The sequence below is a fragment of the Anas acuta genome, chromosome 1, assembly GCF_963932015.1.
Source record: "Anas acuta chromosome 1, bAnaAcu1.1, whole genome shotgun sequence".
NCBI lineage: Eukaryota > Metazoa > Chordata > Aves > Anseriformes > Anatidae > Anas > Anas acuta.
The window spans coordinates 105,521,189-105,542,505 of NC_088979.1; the positions used below are offsets into that span (position 1 = coordinate 105,521,189).

At 39.4% G+C, this 21,317-nt stretch overlaps 1 protein-coding gene and 1 long non-coding RNA gene across 2 annotated transcripts in view; both read right to left on the reverse strand.

The window, feature by feature from the left end:
- Window positions 1-347: 347 nt before the first annotated feature.
- Window positions 348-21,317, reverse strand: part of LOC137860661 (uncharacterized) — a 170,589-nt gene continuing 149,619 nt past the window's right edge. The window contains exons 11-15 of the long non-coding RNA XR_011099122.1: window positions 18,273-18,514; window positions 16,248-16,370; window positions 13,082-13,194; window positions 11,028-11,217; window positions 348-4,417 (exon numbers count right to left, since the gene is read on the reverse strand). This is a non-coding gene — a long non-coding RNA (uncharacterized lncRNA). The remainder of the gene's footprint in view (window positions 4,418-11,027; window positions 11,218-13,081; window positions 13,195-16,247; window positions 16,371-18,272; window positions 18,515-21,317) is intronic.
- LOC137850213 (inositol 1,4,5-trisphosphate receptor-interacting protein-like 1) lies at window positions 19,920-20,527 on the reverse strand. Its single transcript, XM_068670336.1, has one exon. The coding sequence runs from the start codon at window positions 20,520-20,522 to the stop codon at window positions 19,920-19,922; it is 603 nt and encodes a 200-aa protein (XP_068526437.1). The 5' UTR covers window positions 20,523-20,527.

Consider the following 21,317-nt stretch of genomic DNA (forward strand, 5'->3'; position numbering starts at 1 on the left):
TCAGTGCAGAGCAGAGCAGAGCAGGACAATCCTTTCCCTCAGCTGGCTAGGAATGCCGTGCCTGATGCAGCCCAGGGTATGGGTGGCCCTCCTGGCCGCAGGGTACGCTGTTGATACCTATTCAACTTGCCACTGACCGCAGTGCCCAGATCCCTTGCTGCAGGGCTGCTCATCCCCCACTCTGGATGCATAGGCAATGTTGCCCCAACCTACATGTAGGTGAAGAATCTGTCGCTTGTCCCTGTTAAACTTCATACGTCAGTGATTGCCTGGCACTCGGACTTGTCAAGGTCTCGCCACAAGGCCTGTCTATACACAAGGGAGCTCACATCTCCTCATAGTTAGTATGATTTGCAAACTTAGGATTTATTCCATCCATAGTGCATCCAGACACTACTTCTACATCGAACCTTTCCTTTACAAGAAGGGACCCATTTGACCCTGTAGAGAGGGGTGTGATTTAAAAGGCTTGGAGAACATCACTGATTTTGTTGAGTTGCTTTCCACACTGCTAAAATATCAAATCAAAGCATAGGAACCTGTTATAAATGGCTCAGGATTCAAATTAGGATTAAATAAAAAAATAGGATTTATTAAAAGAATATAAAGCAATAGAGGTAAGCAAACAGCGCTGGGTGCACCGGGAGTCTCCGCTCCACCAGGACGCACACCAGTTACATCAAGCAGCTAATTTTTATGCTCCTAGACTAATACATATTCATTACTACTTCTAAAAAAAACAGGTTATTATAATTAGTTTCCGGGGTCCAGTCCCTCCTACTGGAGCATGCGCATCAGTCTCCTCTGGGGGTCTCTAGGGGTCTTTCATGCTGAAGGCTCGTAGTCTTCCTCTCACCTTTGTACTCACTCGGCACTATTCCAAGTTTATGGAACACTCTCTGTACACTCTCTGCAGGTCTTGTCTCCCAACCGTCCTTCAGCTTCTTTTTTCTTCCTCTTAATCTCTTGGCCCCCCTGGCCAGATACCAAGGATCCTCATAGTATCCCATAACAGTCACTAGTTGTTATCAGTTGTTCTGAAACTCCCAGACATCAAACACAAACAGCTTTCTTATTTGATGCTTCACGAGTAATTAAAACATTCTTCCCCAGCCATTCACAGGGACAGTCACATCTATAGCAGTGTTAAGTTAATCTCGAAGAAGACAGGAAAAAAGGCTGTAACTGTTAGAAATAGAAGTCCGGAATAACAAAAGCAAACAGGTTCATAAATTTAGGGAGTGTTTTCTGAAGACATTGATAAATTGACTAGAATGAGGGGGAGACTGGGACACACTGCATCTGTGGTTCAAGAATTAAATTGCCAGTGCAGGGCCCAGAGGCAGGCAGGATTCAAACAGAATTATTCTTTATGGACACGAATTGTTAACACATTCCTCACAATCCCTTATCTTCTTTTTAATATCAACAATTCATGTCTCTTCTGTTGTTAACTGGATTTCATCAGTCCGTTCTTGGAGGGTCCAATTCTTAAGCATCATAATTGACATATTCCCTTCCTTTTTTAACGAAGTTATTACCAATGTACTATTTATCACCCGGTGTATTAATAATGTAAGACAAGGTATCATACAAGGTATAAACAATAACATCTTTACACCACGTAACAATAAAAATAACACTCTTTTAACCCATGGTCCACCAGGCAGCCATGAAAATAAATCCCATTCCATATCCTTCCAGGTTTGTGTTTGCTCGCTCACCTCCCCCCCCTCCTTCTCTGGGATGGGAGAGAGAAATGGGAAAGTGAAGCCTGTGAGTTGAGATAAAAACAAGAAAATAATAATAATAATAATAATAATAACAATAATAATGATGATAATATTACTACTAGTAATAATGTATACGAAACAAGTGATGCACAATGCAATTGCTCACCACCTGCTGTCTGATGTCCAACCTAACCCCGAGCAGTCCGGCTCTCCTCCCAGCCTGCCTGCTGGCAGGACAGTGAGAAGCTGAATTTGGCTTGGTCCTTGGCTTGGTGTAAGCACTGCTCTGTAACAATTCAAAACAAATAAAACATCAGCATATTATTAACATTCTTCTCATCCTAAACCAGAACATAACATTCTATCAGCTAGTAGGAAGAAAACACCCTTTTTATCAATCTTTAAACAGCAATTACTAAAGCTAAATTTTCCACAGACTTCTCCTTCTTGTGCTAGTAAATAATCCAAAGTTAGGCAATTTTGATACAAAGCAGTTCTCATCATTTATAACAATTATTGAGCATGACTTCATAGAAGATGGAATATCCTTTTGGCTAGTTTGGGTCAGCTATCCAGTCTGTGTCTCCTCCCAGCTTCTTGTGCATCCCCAGCCTCCTCACTGACATGTCACCATGAGAAGTTGAAAAGTCCTTGGCTCTGTGTAATCACTACTCTGAAACATCAAAAACATTGGTGTGTTATCAACGTTATTTTCTTCCTATATCCAAAACATGACACTGTATCAGCCACTATAAAGCAAACTAACTCTGTCCCAGCCAAATCAGGACAATATCCACCTCTCCAATAATATTTAAGCCTTGCTCAGGTCCCACGCTTTCCGATAGATTCTAATTAACCACTGCCACCCTTCCCGCTTTATGACACGCAGACACTATCCCCTTAGTTTGTGGGCCATCTCTCTAAATGTCTGTTGTCATGTCTTTTAGTCCATGACCTTGGACTTCTTTGTGTCAAAATGGTACTTCAGGTCAGAAGGGATGCTGTCTGATGTTGGCCTGTTGCACACTGAAGGCAGCTCTGGTTCCATCACCACAGAGCTTATTGTGTTCTATCACCACTGCTCTGTGCTTGGTTCCATCAAAATTCATTCTTCATCAGTCTGGGTGACTCTTACTGTAATAACATTAACAGAATAGTGATGGTATTCAGCATTATATAGATACAGCAACTGGAATATTACAATTCAAATCACAGGCTATTCTCACCCCAAATCAAATCCCCTGAGGAACACACTGGACTTCCCCATTTTCTGCATTACCCACCAAGTGTACTTGGGCCCCTGAACAAAAGCAATCCCATGGATGTTTGCCTTTGCCTGAGGCAGGAATAACCCAGTCTCCTCCGGTATGTTTTTTATATGCAATACAGGGACTTTATCCCCTTCTACAGTACATAGAAGTTTTGATTGGGCAAGACCAGCTTGGTTGGCAGATCCTCTAGTGGTGATTAACCAGGTGGCATTTGCTAAATAGGTACTCCAATATTTGCATGTCCCATCATTTTCAGTGTAGTCTTTAATCGTCCATTATATTGTTCAATTTTCCCAGAGGCTGGTGCATGATAGGGGATGTGATATACCCACTCAATGCCATGCTCTTTGGCCCAGCTGTCTATGTGGTTGTTTCAAAAATGAGTCCTTTCATCTGATTCAATTCTTTCTGGGGTGCTATGTCACTGTAAAACCTTTTTTTTCAAGGCCCAGAACAGTGTTCTGGGTGGTAGCATGGGAGATGGCATATGTTTCTAACCATCCAGTGGTTACTTCCACCACTGTAAGTACATGGTGCTTGCCTTGGCAGGTTCCCTGTATTTATATTTCAGACATCATCCTCCATACCAGAGAGTTTTTAACCAATTGGCTTGCTTGATTGTTGTGTGTATTTCACATTCATCGATAACCCGTGCAATAGTGTCCATGGCCAGATCCACCACTTGATTATGAGCCCATCTGTATGTTGCATCTCTGCCTTGATGGCCTGAGGTGTCATGGGCCCACTGAGCTATAAATAATTCAACCTTTTTTGGCCAGTCCAGATCCACCTGAGCCACTCCACCTGCTGTTTGTTTTGATGTTCTTCAGTAGCCTGACTTGGATACATGAGTATCTACATGACATACTTTTATAACCAGGTTCTCTTCTCGGGTGAGAATATCTTGCCACAATGCAGCAGCCCAGATGGGTTTGCTTCTGCGCTGCCAGTTGCTCTACTTCCATTGCTGTAACTACCCACATAGGGCATTTGACGTGAGTCAGTATACAGCCAGAGCGCTGACCACTTTTCTCATTCAGCAATATCTAAAGCCAGCTGGATGACCTTCACTTCTACAAATTGGCTTGATTCACCATCTCCTTCAGCAGTTTCTATGACTTGTCATGTAGGACTCCATACAGCAGCCTTCCATCTTTGATGCTTTTGCACAATACAACAGGACCCATCAGTGAACTGTGCATAGCACAACTCATTTTCTTGTAGTTTATTACACAGCGGGGCCTCTTCAGCATGTGTCACCTCCTCTGGCAATATTCCAAAGTCTTTGTCTTCTGACCAGTCCACAATCACTTCCAAGATTCCTGGGTGACTGGGGTTTCCTATTTCCTATTGAATCCTTTTAGCTTCCACTGCAGAATTCATTCAGAGGATTTGGTCTCTTCATGCATCTTGCTAGGGAATAATGAGATGTAATAAATAAATTATAAAGCAAGCATTGTTTTTTAAGTGACATGGCTTTTGAAATGCATGTAAGATGTCAGGAAAGAAAGAAAAAACACAAAACAAAACAAAACAAAAAAAAACAGACAAACAAACATTCTATTCATTTTCAACGAAAAACATGTATTTTTATTACATCATGCTTCAGGAATAATTTATGAATATAATATTTTGAGCCTGTGTGGAGGCACAGAATTTGATAGATTGAGATAAAGGCTAAGGGTCCTATAGTTCTATACTATTAATCACCCACTTCAACCCTTCACTCCTAAATTTCCAGATATTCAGAAATCCTTCTCAAAGCCCTTATGTCCTGAACAGATAGCAGAGTTTAAATGTGTGGTGTTTGCACAGAAACATGCAAGAGTACTCCAGTCCTGCCATGCATGCCTTGTGCTAGCTCCATGTGTAATACACTTGAGCCCCTTGATTCCTCTGTTTCATAGAAGGTTATTTGCAGAGTCAGTCTATGATCAGGATGCACTGGGTTCACAGTGCACATGCCACGCGTGCAATAGTTCTGGTATATCTCTGTATGTCATTATGTGTAGGATTTTCCAGAAAGGATGGAAGCTCTCAGCACATAACTTCCCATCACATCATGTTGCACTAGCATTTTGTTTCACTGTTTGATAACTATGTGTGCCTTGGCATTTTCACTTTCATCATTCTTTCTATCTCTGAAAATACAGCTTTGAGGACTTCATCCATCTAGAGATAATTGGATTCTCTTATTGTCACTATTTCTTACTGGAACATACGCTTAGAAAATTTGAAAGAAAAAAACAAAAGCAACCTGCTAAAGTAAAATTAATATGGATGTGAGGGTCATGGACTTTATTTAATTTCTATGGACAGTTAAGAATGAACAGTTCTTAGGAGACATCTGAGTACAAAGCCAAACTTTCATCCAGTGAAAATGCTGGTAACAAAAAGAGCTCAGTCAGTTTAAAGAGCTCATGCTGCAGTGAAAGCTGAAATCTGAGGACTACCTTGAGCAGTGTTAAAGACAGAGCCAGTGATACTGGGTAAAGAGCTTGTTGATAACTAGAAAAATTACTGGCTTTGCTCCATTGTATTTCTTCATTTCCTGCTAAATTGCTTTCAAGTGATACACTAGTGTTAGTATCTTGAATAAATTAATATATATAGCGCAGTGCTCAGAATTACCAGTTCAGTTTCTCTACCTTGAAAATATTTATGTTTATACAGATTTCAGCTGATTAAAAATGATAATTTCCGTGGTTACTTTGGAGCAGATAGGCATGGTGATAGCTAAATTTTCCAGGTGTGGAACACACAGGTAGCAAGGGACTGTGGGGTATAGACACATACATGTACGATACTTAAAAAGATGTCTACAATACCAACTCTGGAACACAAAGAAAATCTAAGAAAAAGACTGCCAGTTCAACATGAGATTAGATAGTCTAAGGTAGAGCTGGGTAGAGCTGCTCTTTGAACTGTGGTCTCCAAGTCTACAGAAACAATCTTTGTGTAACTTCTTTCTAACTGAGAAATTATTTTTCAGGGACTCTTCACCAGGACCTCTAAGAGAATGCTGGAAAAAAAAAAAAAAAAAAAAAAAAAAAAGTCCAAAGCATGCCAAAGCATGCAGTACCATGTGCATACTTATTACATAAACAGAAAAACTTGAATTTTCACTTTTAATTGGAAAACTGCTAAGTTTCCATAGACAACTTCTCAGAGTAGATACACTAGTAGTATTTTGATGTTCATTTTAAAGCCCTTTCCATGAGAAATAAACCCTATATGAAATTGTGTTTCTTTTTCAGATTAATTTCAAGCTAGAGTTCAATGGACTATTCAGAATATTGTAGCAAATGCTACTACAGCTTTTCAATTAATATAGCTGTAGCAATTCTAATCTTACAGTCAGTTATCTTGTTTAACAGATTTCTCTGTTCTGTGCAAGCTCAAGAAACACTAGAAAAAAATACCACTTCCAGGCTGTGTGGATTTCTGTAAAATAGAGCAGAAAATAATTATACAGTTATATTTATATCTCTAAATTTCTAAAAATTATACATTTATATCTCTGTAAAATAATTCAGCAGAAAATATGTATATGTGGTAGGAAAAAAGTTAGGAAGTAATATTGCACTCATGCATAACAAAGCCCTATAGAACAGCGAATGTTTACAACTCTGAAAAACTAGATGGAATTGATTGGTACAATCACACCACTGTTTTCTTCTTACTGCTGTAGTTCTGCATGTAAGTCATACCTGCTTTTCTGCACTCACTAGATTAAATAAATAAATAAATAAATACTGGCTTACTGTTTTACTAAACCCTTAATAACCATATCAAAGTGGGTTTTTTTTTGGTTTTTTTTTTTGGTTTTGTGTGTGTGTGTGTGTGTATTTTATATTATTCTGTTTCTAAATGTTTCTTTTCACCATAAGAAATTAAAATTCAATTACCAGTAATATCCTCAGAAAGAGTCTTGATAGAACATAGCTTGCTCAACTCCTAGTGAAATTCCGTGCTGAGCCTACAGATAGACTTTCAAGTAATTTAACAGGGAGAGGAAAGACTTAATACATGTCTTTTCCCCTTTGATTTTAGAAATGGCAAAAGCAGTATCTAAGTCAAAATTTGCTTTAGCATGTACCTGTTTGCTTTCTATTCTCCATCTGAAAATTTCTGTTTAGCTGCATACGTCCCCTTGGGTTCTTTTGTCAATGAAGTATGTTATTACAATGGAAGAAATAAATGCAAGCCAGCAGAAGGAAACACTCAGATGAAAAAATGACTTTGAAAGCACAGATTCAGGATATGTAAACATAAATAGAAAATATTCCCTTGGAAACTTCCTGGAACTGGAGGCCATTGACCTCATAGACCTGGAGTCTTGTAATACTGTAGTATCAGGCAAACGAATGAAAAATACTGTGTGGCAAAAAAAACAACAACCCACCTCCCAAACCCTGAAACAAAATACAACATAACACAAAGTTGTGAGAGTGTGTAGTATGCTTGGGACACCTTGTGATTGTAATATAGGATTTGGAGGAAGGAGATTAAGTCAGAAGTTAGCATGTTTTAAATATTAAGATGCATTCCGAAGATATAACAAAATGACACACAGTATGATTGGAAGAATCATTAGCATGATCAGTTTCTGCAGTGTTTTTCTTTTTGTTTGTTTGTTTGTTTGTTTATTTAATTTATTTTTTATTATTTTTTTCTTTAACTGGAGTGCTTGATTTTAATAAGAAAATGAAATGTTAGAGAGGAAGAAAAATATATTAATATTGCCATTCAAGTATCTTCTACAATAATAGTCTCTATTATACAAAACTTGTAACATGTAGAAAAAATGTGGCATAGGAAAGGTCTTTAAAGATTTAATATTTCTCAGGTGACTGAGGACCTGATAGCCAGCAAAACTTGACAGCCACATTCTGAATTGTGTACAAAGCTTCTGCTTCTTAATCTACTAAATCCAACTTTGGTATACAACACAGAATTGAACAAGCATGTAAGAAAATGATTCACAAAGGAAATTAGAAGTGTTGTGGAATTCAGCAAATTACTGTAAATGATTTATACTGTAACCTGATTATTTCATTGTGATGTCAGTCATTTTCAATACTGTGTCTACAGAGGAAGTGCTATTTTTAAAAGAAATATTGGTAAATCTGAGTAACACAGAGACTCCATTTCTAAAAGGGCTGCTGAAGCACTATGGAGTACCTGCTAAACTAAGGGTGCAAGGAGAGTTCTCAGAACCTCTTGTGTGGGCTCAGCATGGTGTCTCTAGTTGTACATTCCCATATTCCTGAGCTCCGGGATGCCACCAAAGGCTGTTCTCCTTACACTGATTCTAGGATCCTTCCCGGTGTTCCCACAGAAAGCTTCTGATAGTTTAATTTAAATATGTCAAACTGAAATGAACCTAGTGAAAGACAAAGCTTGTATGCCTAGAGGTAGAACCATTTTTCCATTGCATATTTTGGGGCTAGGAATATCCCACACTGAAGATCATCATTTGGCACTAACCAAGAGAACAGTTCTCTAATATTGCCTTAATTAGAAAAAGCCACTGTGTCACTGTATGTGCAGCAAACATAAATTCTAATCACTCAAGTGCCATTAAATGGCTGTAATAGAACATCATAGTTCACTACTGCAGACTAGTAAACTGCATGTGGCAGCTTGTATTTCAGCCACTCAAATTATACTTGGCTTCAGACAATGCTGTAAGTCACTGGCTCACAGAAGCACAAAAGCTGACTTCTATCACACCAGTACAGGTTGAAAAGAATAACTTTTTCCTCCCTGGAGATTCAAAACCTGAAGTATAACTGGTGATATACAAGGACCAGGAGAAAGACTGACATTTGATTATTCCATTTTATGTTACTATTATGTATCATTAGTTATTTTTATTATTTTCTACTATATATTAATCCCATATGGTTATTATATACTATGTTTATTGTTATTATATACTTTAGATTCCGATATGCATTTACAGACAAAGGTAAGTACTGCTAAAATGAAAAAAAATTTTCTACAAATCGTGGCTGAGAGGCCATAGGGTCCAAGAAGCAAGCAGAGAGTGAACAGCTATTTTGTGCCCTAAGACTGTCAACAGACAGTGGATTTCCTCCCACTTCTGCATTGGTTTTAATAGTTTTGTTGAAAGAACCAAAGAGAAAGCATCATAGCTAGACATGTAAAGATTAAAGCAAAAAAGGAAATTTGTCCCCCTTCATTGCGATTAAGGTTGTCTTCTGTGGTAATACTACCATAATGAATTCCTTTCCTTTGCTTCATCCTTCTCATTCATGTCCAGACCTTTAGCTTTACAAAAATACTGGCCAAGCTAATAAATCTGATCAGAATAAAACGTTGAGATTGAAATCAGTACAATGACCTGTGATTTTGTAAACTATGTTAACCGCTATGTGGTAGATGAAAACAACCTGAGGCTGTCATTTGGTGAGTCAGTATTGCTGCTGGAACCAGCAGAATGCCACCTAAGAAAGAGCATTCTACATACTGATCTGTTCTCTCAAGAAAAATTTAGAAGGTTTTGATAGAATTTCTCTTACAGAATCATCCCACGTTTGATACTGTCCTCCTTTTTTTTTTCCCCCTTTTTTTTTAATCTGCTTTACTGATTATTATTCTCAAAGTATGTCTTCATTTCTATTTTCCATGGGTTTTTGCTGGCCCAGGCCAGCAAAACATCAAACCTGGTTAGGTTCCTTAGCAGGGTCTAATGAAAGTTTTATGTTAAAGACATTGAGCCAGCCAGCTATTCCATCATGATTCAGAAAACTATTTATGTATATTTCTGAACTAAGGGCCGTTAGCAAGAGTAGAAGTGCAACTGGCTAATGAGGTAATCAATGTTTAAAACTTAAACATATACGCAAGTCCCATGCTGAACTGAGACTTTGTCAAGGTGAATTATCAAAGTTGGAATGAAAGACACAAAAAAGGTGATGGGATGAAAGCAGAGAATGACAACAATTACAGTAGGAATGTAACATTAAGGAACTTGGTGTCATGATCATCACAGAATATAATGTTTCTTGTGTGAGTTAATTAGATGTTGATTGTAATTCTTCAAATCTCTCAAAATGTAAATATTTTATAAGGTCTTTTCCTATTGAAATGCCACAAATCATAGATCATTCACTTATGTAAATGAAGAATACACAGATCTCTAAAAGAGAGCTAGCTCATTGCCTCTTTCATTCTGTGATTTGGGGTGGGGAACAGAGGGGGAGGGAAGGAAAACAGAATTCTGTCATGTAGTTGAGAAAAGAAGGTAAGCAAAAAACAAGAAAATAAACAACATGAAACTATCTCTAGATACTATATAAATCCTCTTAACTTCTTAGCACAGGTTACATTTATCACTTGGTAAAAACATTAATAGACATTCTCCCAAATGCAATGTGCAATTCCTGCAAACAGGTAATATATACTTATATGTATATATATACTTATATATATATGGGTATATATACTATATATAATAATAATATACTATGGATGAACATATGCAACAAACAAAATTCTGATCCATATTCACAAACTACTCCTAGTTTACAACAGCTATTTGACTACTGATTTCACTAAGGTTTTTGAGGTTTTGCCCCCAAAACAAGCAACAACTGTCATATAAATGACAGTGCATTTAATCAAATGTTTCTCACTCTTGTCTTTCCTGAACACGCATGCTACCTAGATAATAGCATGTTGGGACAGAAGAGCAAAATTTTAGCTTTCCTGCTGCACAGAAGACCTGCTTTCAGATAGTCTTCATTCTGCTATCTAAATAACTATGCGGTACATGGCAGAAGGATACAGCTTCTAGCAAGAACAAATTTCTATACCCACTGAGAAAAGATCCATTTTCCCTTCCACTGAGGCCTTGATAATGTTTTTAGTGCTGCTAACATACATCTGCACAAAACTATGAAACGCAAAACTACAGAACCACTCATCTGTATGCACAAATGATTTTTAAGTCTGTTTCTTTTACTGATAAGCTACTTCAGCACAGTAAACATACCTGGCTGATGAGTCATTCTGGTGCTTATTTTCCAGGTTTGGTAAATGAGATTCTGTGTGTCCTTGAGCTTCACTCTATTGTCCTGGTGGAAGTTATCATCTGCTTGTCTGGACTTCTGGGGAAGTTAAGCATAATCATCTGAAGTCATTGTGTTCAGCTTCAAGGAAGAAAAGATGTACTTGATAATGGTCTAAAAATTTAAATTATTTGGAAAATAAAACAAAACAAAAAATGTATTAGATTCTGGTGGTGACACAGGGCAGTGTGGATTAAATTAAAAGACTTCTTAGCTATAATGTGAAGGTAACAATGCACCACAGATGGAAGCAGCATAGATATTCTTGCATGCATAGAACATAGACTCTGGTTCAGCAAATTACTTTAGTGACATGCTGAATTTAAATCATATATATTAAGTTAGTCTCCATGAACCTAATCATAGCTTTTAAATTAGACATGTGCTTAAACTTCTGATTGAGTCAATCCCAAGAGAATTAAAAAATAAATATATTTTTTTTAAAAAAAAGCTTTTTTATAGGAACATTTTCTTATTCAATTCAATAAATAAATCTTTTTATAAGGAACTTTCTCTAATTCAATATACAGAACAGAATATGACTTGTTTAGAATGATAGTTTTTAAAAATCTTTCTCACTGCTTCACATTCATGATGTATGTGCCAACGTACTTTGCAAACTGCAGTTAAAATCATAATTTCTGGTGTTTGCAGAACTGAATGCATCTACTGAATAATTTGTTTAGGCTAGCTTTACTTACTGACGAGTCCTTCTCATTCTGCTCTTCATCCCTAAGGGAAATTAAACTGCTTCCACTTCAAAATAAACAAAACCAAACCCAAAACCAAACAACAACAAAACACTACATAAGTTACTCCTGGGTTTGCAATTCTTTTCTGATTTTCTTAAAGGAATCCCAAATTTATTCTCAGCTTTTCAAAAGCCAGATGTTCTTGGCAAAGAAGCATGTTCTCTGAGTCCACAGAGAGCAATGCTACATCTGATCAAAGGCATGCTGGGATGTTATAATTTTGATTTGGCTTGTTTTCCTAGCTAAAATAACCCTAGGGTCACTAATTGTCCTGATAAACATCTCTCCTGAACCCTTTAGTATGAAAGCAAACAATAAATAAAAAATTACCTACCATCCTAATGCAAAAAACAAGGTGTAGTATTGCTACTGCTAATTAAAAAGATCACTTTGGCTCATATCAAATGATTAATCATTAAATATAATTATTTAACTGCATGTAGATAAACAGCAAAGGAAAGCTTGGAAAAGATGGAGGAAAAAAGCTTTGAAGCTTTGTTGTTCACTGTAAATGAATACTTAAGTATCTGAAAATGCAAGACTAAACCATTTTCCAAGTAATGCAGTGACTATAATCTTGTTTACCACACCTCTTTTCTGAAGGCTTATACCTACAAAATAATTTGAATACATATAGATACATTTTGTGCTGCAAAACAGGGATAGCAAATAATAAATATCTGTTTCAAAAAGGAATGTATCTTTTATAAAAATAGAACCATATCTACTATCCAATCAGGGTACACAGACAAATGTGTTTATGCTCTGCACACCTATTTCATTCATAAAGATAATCCAGGACTTTATTTTCATGTTAATTTTATATTGCTGCAGCTAGATGTTCAGTCAGGCTAAATATTAGTAAACAGTATACACATTTAATCTGGGCAATATCTTTTTCCCTGATGTGAATATCAAGTTTCTAGATGTACCTACCTTTTTATTTATCAGTGTATCAGTGGGTATGACTCTAACAATTCAAACATTAATGAAACAACAACAAAAAAAGTCACTTTTATCAATCTAATAGATCTGTGAAACTACTATTGTTCCTAGATCACATGTAGGTACAATAAAGACATGTAAATATCTTAATAAAAAGTCCTGCAAGGAAATTTGAGGCAGTCTTCACATACCCAGTTAGAGTCATGTCCTTGACACTTCAAAAAAATCTAAGTGTAGAATTGCTGTCTTACAAATGCCAATGCAATAAAGGTAATACTGACCTTCTTCATAAAACACAGCAGCAGAAGTATGTCAGTGTTGTCACTTTACCCTGGTGGTGCTCTCACAGTGGTGATTAATACTCTCTAAGTCAGGAGCCATAACTCTGATGAGCCTTTAATACAGTAAAACAACAGAAGCAGTTAAGGGCATTGTCTGAGAGAAACGGAGAGGAATTTAATCAAGTTGCTAATATACTTTGACCAGAACTCTCAGGTACTCTTAACTATAATCAAAGTCTTAAAGGGACTATTACATTTCAGCTCATGCCTCTGTAGGGGCTAGTTACTGTTATACCCTGCTGAGAACAGAGAGCAGTAACTTGGTAAGCATCCATCACTTTTGGAAAGAAAAATATTTTTTTGCATTCACATGAGTATTCCATTTGGGCTACATCTAAGCTATGGCTGTGATAGGATGAAGGACGGAGGAAATAACAACAGTGTTCAAAAAGACTAATTTAGTTTAGCAAGGTTAATTTCCCTTCCTACAGCTAGCAGTCCATAGAGAATTCTGCACAAGGGATAAGCAAGCTAACACCTCCACTCTATTGTTAAAAATGATTTTGCAACTGAACTAGGAACAATAATAGGGATTGTTGCAGCCAAAGCATTGCCTCTAATACTGAAAACATTGTAATCCTGAAATGTGACAGCATTGCAAATCCAGATCCTCAGCACTCACTCATCCAGATGGCCAATAGCTTATGGAATAAAATATTAATTGTACTCATTTATGTTTATTAACTAATTGTGTTTGGATCTTAATGTCCAAAGATGAAATATTCATACATTACTCCATGCTGGTTGCTGCAAAACAGCAACTGGCAAAGAAAAGAATTCAGATCTGTCAGGAACATGAGCTATATTTAAATAGGTATATGTTGTACATCTAGCTGTTAACCTCTGTTCACTAATTCTGTAAGAGAATACAGACACAAAAATAGCCAACATTCACAACATTGACATTGACAATACAAAAACACCAAGCAGTATTAGAGACACTTTTTAAGGCATTCTTTACTTTTTCTTTTTTTTATTTTTAATATATTAATGACCCCCTCAGACTGTAAATCAGAAGGGGATTTGAAAACCGTCCTATTTCCCTGTTCTTGGGGACATTTTGCTAACTAAAGTGGTACATCTTAATCAAATTATTTCATCTTTTTCTCCATTGAATACACTCTCTGTTTATATAGAGTATGGATGACTCACTTATTACTAAATACAGCATTCTATCAAAGATAATTTTAAATTTTAAACTGCAAAAATGTACTGAATTATCAGGCCTCAAAGTCACTGGCAAAATTTTCAGCTGTATATATATATATATTTTGTATATTATTTATAAAAAATGATCCCTGCAAAAATGATCTGTTACACATCTTCTATGCCATTCTAATAATGTTAAAGTTATTCTCAGTGGATTTCAGAAAATGAGAGGATTAAATATGGGACTTTGCATGGTAAATCCTTTTATTTAATAAACAAATCAATTTACATGTCTCTTCTTTCAGTGAACCAGGAATAGATTCCTTGTATTGTTGAAAATTTGCATGTAAACAATTTGCTAGAGTCCACTAATCTTTGACCAGCTTCTTTCAGATATTCCATGCATGGAAGGTATTTATTTGAAAACAAAAAATCATGTTATGTGGGATTTTTGATTAGCAGAGTGATAGAAAATATACTGAAATGACAAAATAAGTGTAAGTAACACTTAGCAAAATATAGTGATTGTGATATGCAGTTAAATCACAATACCTATGTCATCCTCATCATTGGTCTCCACAATATACTCATCATCATGACACCGGCTATTCCCAGTCACCAGGAAGGAATACGTGGGTTGAAAACAGCTCAAACCCATTGCTCTCTTCATAATTCCTCTGCTAGTTGTCCAGTTTTTATACTCTACGTTGGGTTGAGCGAAGTATACTACCTTCATACTGTCTGGTTAACTGAGGGAGATATTCACAGCCTTTTAATGAAGTCAGGAAGAAACTTTTACACCACTAGCTGCTCCACTCTGTAATACACAATAAATGTTTGTTCATTGTCTTTTGTAAAAACAAGGAGTTCTGTTTGAGGAACGGGAGTTGTGAAAACTCCCTGCTAAAGTAAGGAGCTGTATAATGCTTAGCTAGACACTATGAAAATTCCTTTACTTAATGTAACAAAAAAAAAAGAACCCTCTCCCCTTCTTTCCTTCTGCATCTCAGTAGCCTCTTTTGTTCAAAAAACACTGCTGCAAAGTTCATGTAACCATCTCCTGATAAGTTGTTAAACTAGTGTATCAACATCTTGCCTTCCTGTCTCACGCTGGGCCAACATGACCAAATAAAGAAAGAAGTTGAACCACAACGCCGAGGAAGACTACAGCCTTCATCTTCACGACCACCAGAGGGACAGAGACGACCCCCTAGCAACAGTGCGCGCAGTCGCAGAACATACCCGGACATGCTGCGTAATCCTGAAATCACCAAGATATAAAAAGGGACCCTGGGGGGGGTGAGGTGCGCGCCGTTGGCGGAGCCGAGACTCCCCGGCCGCCCAGCGCTGTTTTGCTTGCTGTTGCTTACTCAATAAATTCCTTTCTATTATTAATGCAATGCTCTCTGAAAATTAGTTAAGAGGGAGCTTATAACACACTCAAATGACATAGCTGTTTATCTAAAGCAAAGGCCACCATCTAGTTCCCTCGATGTTGATACAAAGTCAGCTTTCCTTGCAACAGCTTTGGTCACTCACACCTTGCATTATTGCCTGAGTTTTTTTGGGCCCATTGGCCATTTTCGCTGAGCCTTCTTCCACTGTAGGGGTCTACTGGTCAGTCACACCATAATATGAGGTATGCCAGAATTAGTTGCTAATCTAAATAACAACCTAGTAATCAAAGAAAATGAAAAAGAACGATTAAACTTTTGCAAAACAAAAATTTCTTCCTCCCTTTCTTTATACTAATATTAAAAATTTTCTCACCATTTTAAACAATTTGTTACCAATGTTTAGTAAGTGAAGATAACAGCACTTGTTCAAAATGCTTAATTATTTTTAGGAAGCAGCCAAAGCATCCTGCCTTACAAGGGGGACAAGCAGGAGTTGAGGTGACCCCAAACAGGAGCAAATGGGGCCACAGCAGCAGACTGCCACTCCTATGTGCATTTACTTGTTGTCTCCTACGGGACAACAGTTCTGGGATGAGCTGAAACGGGGTCCTGTGTGCACAGGCAGGGCTGAGGAGACCCCAGGAGAGTCTGGACAGTAAGGCTGTCTGGTGTTTTTTAGGAACCTGAAATGGTAATCATTTTTATTACTTCAACAATTACATCTTCAAAGTAATTCATTTGTCAGATACGGTATAACAAATATATGACCTGTTTTGTTTGTTTGTTTGTTTGTTTTAACTATAGTCCTAAATCCACAGCTAAATCTACAAAACTTTAAACCTTAAATTCTTCAATAATACTGTCTCATCTTGGCCAAATTTAGGATTATTCAGGTGCCTAATTGCATTGAGGATAAATATTTTCACAACATTTTATTTAGAATTTAAAAGCCTCAAGAACTCACTAGTCAGGCAAGCGTTTCACTCTGCATGAGATATAACTCATATTTTTTTCACTGAAATATAAGAGGTCAAACATGAAAAGGTAAAATCTCACACACACACACACACACACACACACAGAAAAAAAAAAAAAAAAAAGAAAGAAAGGTTCAGCTAAGTAGTCTATATCTCTATAGGCTATTGACCTTGGTAGCACTTCACCTGGTAGACAATAAGTAGACTAAATTACTATCAGGTTAGTTGTAGGTCAGTCTACAACTTCCTCGTAAGGGGGTGTCGAGAGGCAGGAGACCTTTTCTCCATTAACACCAGTGACAGGACCCGCGGGAACGGGGTTAAGCTGAGGCAGGGGAAATTTAGGCTTGACATCAGGAGGGGGTTCTTCACAGAGAGGGTGGTTGCACACTGGAACAGGCTCCCCAGGGAAGTGGTCACTGCACCAAGCCTGTCTGAATTTAAGAAGAGATTGGACTGTGCACTTAGTCACATGGTCTGAACTTTTGGGTAGACCTGTGTGGTGTCAAGAGTTGGACTTGATGATCCTTAAGGGTCCCTTCCAACTCAGGATATTCTATGATTCTATGACTATACTGCGCAGTTCAGTTTTGTGAAATCAGTTTAGCTCTTTGAAATGCCTGCCAGTATTTGAGGGGCAAGCTTGTCACTCAGTTGTCAGTGCCTTGCATAAATTAAGTGAGACTACAAAGAATACTGTGAAATAGTATTTCACCATTGTTATGGTGATTTGTGTGTCCCACGTTCATTCATTCATCTGTCAATCTGGTCAGCAACATGGGATGTTTCCTTCTCCCCACCATACAGAAGACTCATTCCTCCTCTTTCCACCATATACAGTAAGTAACATCTTGTTTCTTATCAAAAGAAATTGAGTAAGACTTGGATTTTACATCTTGATTAAAGTACGTATATACCTAGCAGAGTTCATTGGTTCAACAAGTTTCCACAATTTAGATCCTGAAGAATCTTTTATCATAATCTATCATATTCATCTGGCACAGAAAAATATAACTTCATTTTATTTTTAGCTCTGTCTTTTAGTTTGAGAAAAAAAATAATGAGCAATTGAAATTGCAAAAAGTAACGATTAGAGTTATACTCTCCAGTAAAAAAAAAAATAAACAAACTCATCCTAAGCCTGTACTCACCAGAATTAATCTAGAATTAAGCCATTATTAGCTTTACAGAATCAGACACTCAAAGTTCAACAGAATTTATAAAAAATCTCTGAAATTCTAAAAGACATAAACAACTTATTTTTTCTGTTAATTTTGTTCATCAGATACTAGAAGTTTAATGTGGAATACAATTCTATTTTTTTCCTTAAAATAATATTACTCATTCTGTACCTTTAAACTAGCATAATAAAAAAAAAGGAAAAGGAAGGTTTTTATGCTTGCCTTTTCTCATCCTTGAGAAACAAAATATTTTCTGAAAAAACAGACATGAAAACTAAATAAACTCCTTACACCTTTTGTACTTGATTGAAAGAAGTAAAATAATAATAATAATAATAATAATAATAATAATAATAATAATAACAACAACAACAATAATATCATCTTCCAATCTTTAAAAATACTTACCAGGTTGGTATATACTTACTCCAAATTATAATAGTTTTGATGGCTTAACTATACTAATAAAGTTAAAAGTGTGGGCTCTATACGTAGCTCTGCAAAAAAAGGCTAATGGGAATTGTTGGGATGCATTAGAAGTGTTGCCAGCAGGCCAAGGGAGATGATCCTTCCCCTCTCCTCAGCCTCAGGTGAGGCTACACTTGGAGTGATGTGTCCTCTTGTACTGGGCCTTCCAGTACAAGAAAGAAATGGACGTTCTGGAGAGTCCTGTAAAAGGCCAAAGAAGAAAAAAAAAAAAAAAAGGATTTAGGGACAGAAGCTTCTCTCCAATGAGACGACAAGAATGAGAGCTATAAGTGTCCAGACTGGAGGAGGCAAGAGGAGAGCTTGTCAATGTATACAAAAACATGTAAAAGAAGACAGAACCAAGCTCTTTTCAGTAGTGCCCAGTGACAGGACAAGAAGCACTCTGGAATTCACAGTTCCTTGGAGTGGGAAGCCAGCTCCTGCACTTGGCGCTGAAAGAGGTTGAATAGGCCACCTGTTCGGGAGGATAGGGACAACACCACCTACCTCCTCAAGAACTCCCTCATTGCCTAAGAGGAAGCAGTTGAGGCATTTCATCTCCAGACAGCAGCAGAGGTGCCACACAAGGCAATACAAGTGCAGAGGACAATCTTAACATCGCCAGGCTTGCCAGGGCTTCAGCCAGCTGTTCGCCCATCGTACTATGTACTTGTCTAGCTGTATGCTGGATGTTTTGTCTGGATAGATGCTGTGAGAAGCAGTATCAAAAGTGATGCTGAAATCCAAACAGATTACATCAACTGGCTTCCCTTTGTCACCTAGATGGGTAACCTTGTCATAAAATGAAATTAAGTGAGTTCAACAAGACTTTCCCCTTGTGAACCTATGTTGGCTATGACCAACAAGTGTGTCGTCTCTGAAGAGTTTTTCAGTAACTCTCAGAATATTCTTCTCCCTAATTTGACCTGGCACTGAGGTGAGACTGACAGGTCTGTAATTAACAGGTCTTGGGCATTGTCTTTGGCAGCCTACTCTAGGTGGCCTTGCTTGAGCTGGGGGAAGGGGGGGTGTGGGGGGTTGGACCATGTGAATTCCAGAGGTGCCTTCCAACCTCAGCCACTTCTGTGTTTTAGAAATCACTTTCCAATTCTATGGCAGCAAGTGCACTCAGCACCCACTGCGCATGTTCCCCCACAAAGTCCTGTGCATACAAAGTCAGAGCATTTGTTTACCCACGTAATTTATTGGCATCAGTGCATAGGCTGAAGCTTCTGGAGAGAATGGACCCTCTCCAACAGTTTGGGTGCTCACTGCCTGGAAGAAGTTGAGCAGTCCAGCTGTTTGGGAGGCTGGGCACAACACCATCCCTCTCCTCAGGTACCCTCTCGTTGCAGCAGCAGAGGCACCGCAGGAGGTCATCCAGGCACAGGGGGCAATCTTTCCTTTGCCAGGCTTGCCAGGGCTGTGGCTGTCAGGTGGTGAATCACAGTCATCTTTGCCTTTGCTTACCAGCAGGCATAGGTCTGCAGATGTTTGAGGTGGAAGCTGTGGGGTCGGGCATGCCTGGCCGTGTGCCCGACAGACTGCATCTCTGACACAGCGCAGCTCTTTGGCGGCGCCGTGCTGCTGGTGAAGCTGGCCGCGGCTACTCCAGGCTCAGGAAGGAGTCCGAGTCGCCTAGCCGCACCCCAAGCGTGATCTCAATGGAGAGGGTGCTCTGGGAGGCGTTGGCCAGCCTGATCTTGCAGGAGTGGCGGGAGGGCAGCACCGTCAGGCGGCAGTGGCGCGACTGCGGCAGAAGCTCCCAGGCTGCTTTCACCAAGGCCTGGAACCAGCGAGTGGTTTCCTCCACATCCAGGTAGGAGCCGGTGCAGAGGGTGCGCAGCAGGCTGGGCTCCTGTCTGCTCCTCAGCTCGTGCTCGGGGTGGTGGAGGAAGCACAGCATGTCCCCCACCAGCCGCTCCCTCGCGCAGGCGCACTCCAGCTCCACGCGCAGGCCGGGCTTCCTCGCTGGCGTCTCCCCCTCGGCGCCCAGCTCCGGGTGGAAGGCGTGCCCGGGGGGAGGCCTCAGGGGCATGAGCAGGCGGTAGAGGACGTTGTCCTGCCGGGTACTCCCGTCTTCGGAGAAGCAGCCCACACCGATGGCCGGCTGCAGCCGTGGCTTGAAGAGAGATTCCCCGGAGAGTCTTTGGCAGGCACCAAGAAGCTTGTCCACCAGCTCCTCCACCACCTTGCACTTGTCGGCCATGTGCGGCGCCGGCCACTGGGTGCGATCGGCCCAAAGGAAGGATCGGCCTCTGGGAAGCCTTCTCCCCTGTCGACTGCCATTTCAGTGATGAACCTTTCCCTAACCACCAGCCTGACCCTCCCCTGTCCCAGCTCCACACCGTTCCCTCAGGTCCTGTCGCTGTCCCCGCAGAGCAGAGCTCAGCAGCTGCCCCTCTGCTCCCATCGTGAGGGAGCTGCAGGCCACCATGAGGCCTCCCCTCAGCCTGCTCTGGGCTCAACAAGCCCAGGAACCTCAGCTGCTCCTCACACGTCTTGTCCACCAGCTCCTCCACCACCTTGCACTTGTCGGCCATGTATGGCACTGGCCACTGGATGCTTTCAGCCCAAACCCTGCCCAGATCCCAGGTGTCATCGGTGTGCCTGTCGTCTTTTACACCATTCTTCTCCTTCTCCTTCTTCCTTGGGTAGCTGCCCTGCTTGCTTCTGCTGCGGAGCCCAAGTCTCCATTTCCTGAGCCACCGGCAGAGCCCAAAGTGCAGGACAAGGAGGTCAATAAAGGTCCAGAGCTGCCACTGCTACAAGGCAGTGAAGAGCAGGGCTCCCAGGGTCACCCTCCTTGCTCCTTCTTTCCCTGAGCTTTTATGATTGATCACAATGGTACATACCATGGAAGACCATTCGGTAAGTTCAAGACAGCTGTCCCAGCTATTTCCTCTCCCAGTTTCTTGTGAACCCCCATCTTACTCGCTGAGGCTCAGAGCGGATAAAAAAAGAAACTCTTCATGCTACATGCACTGCTCAGAAATAAAAAAAC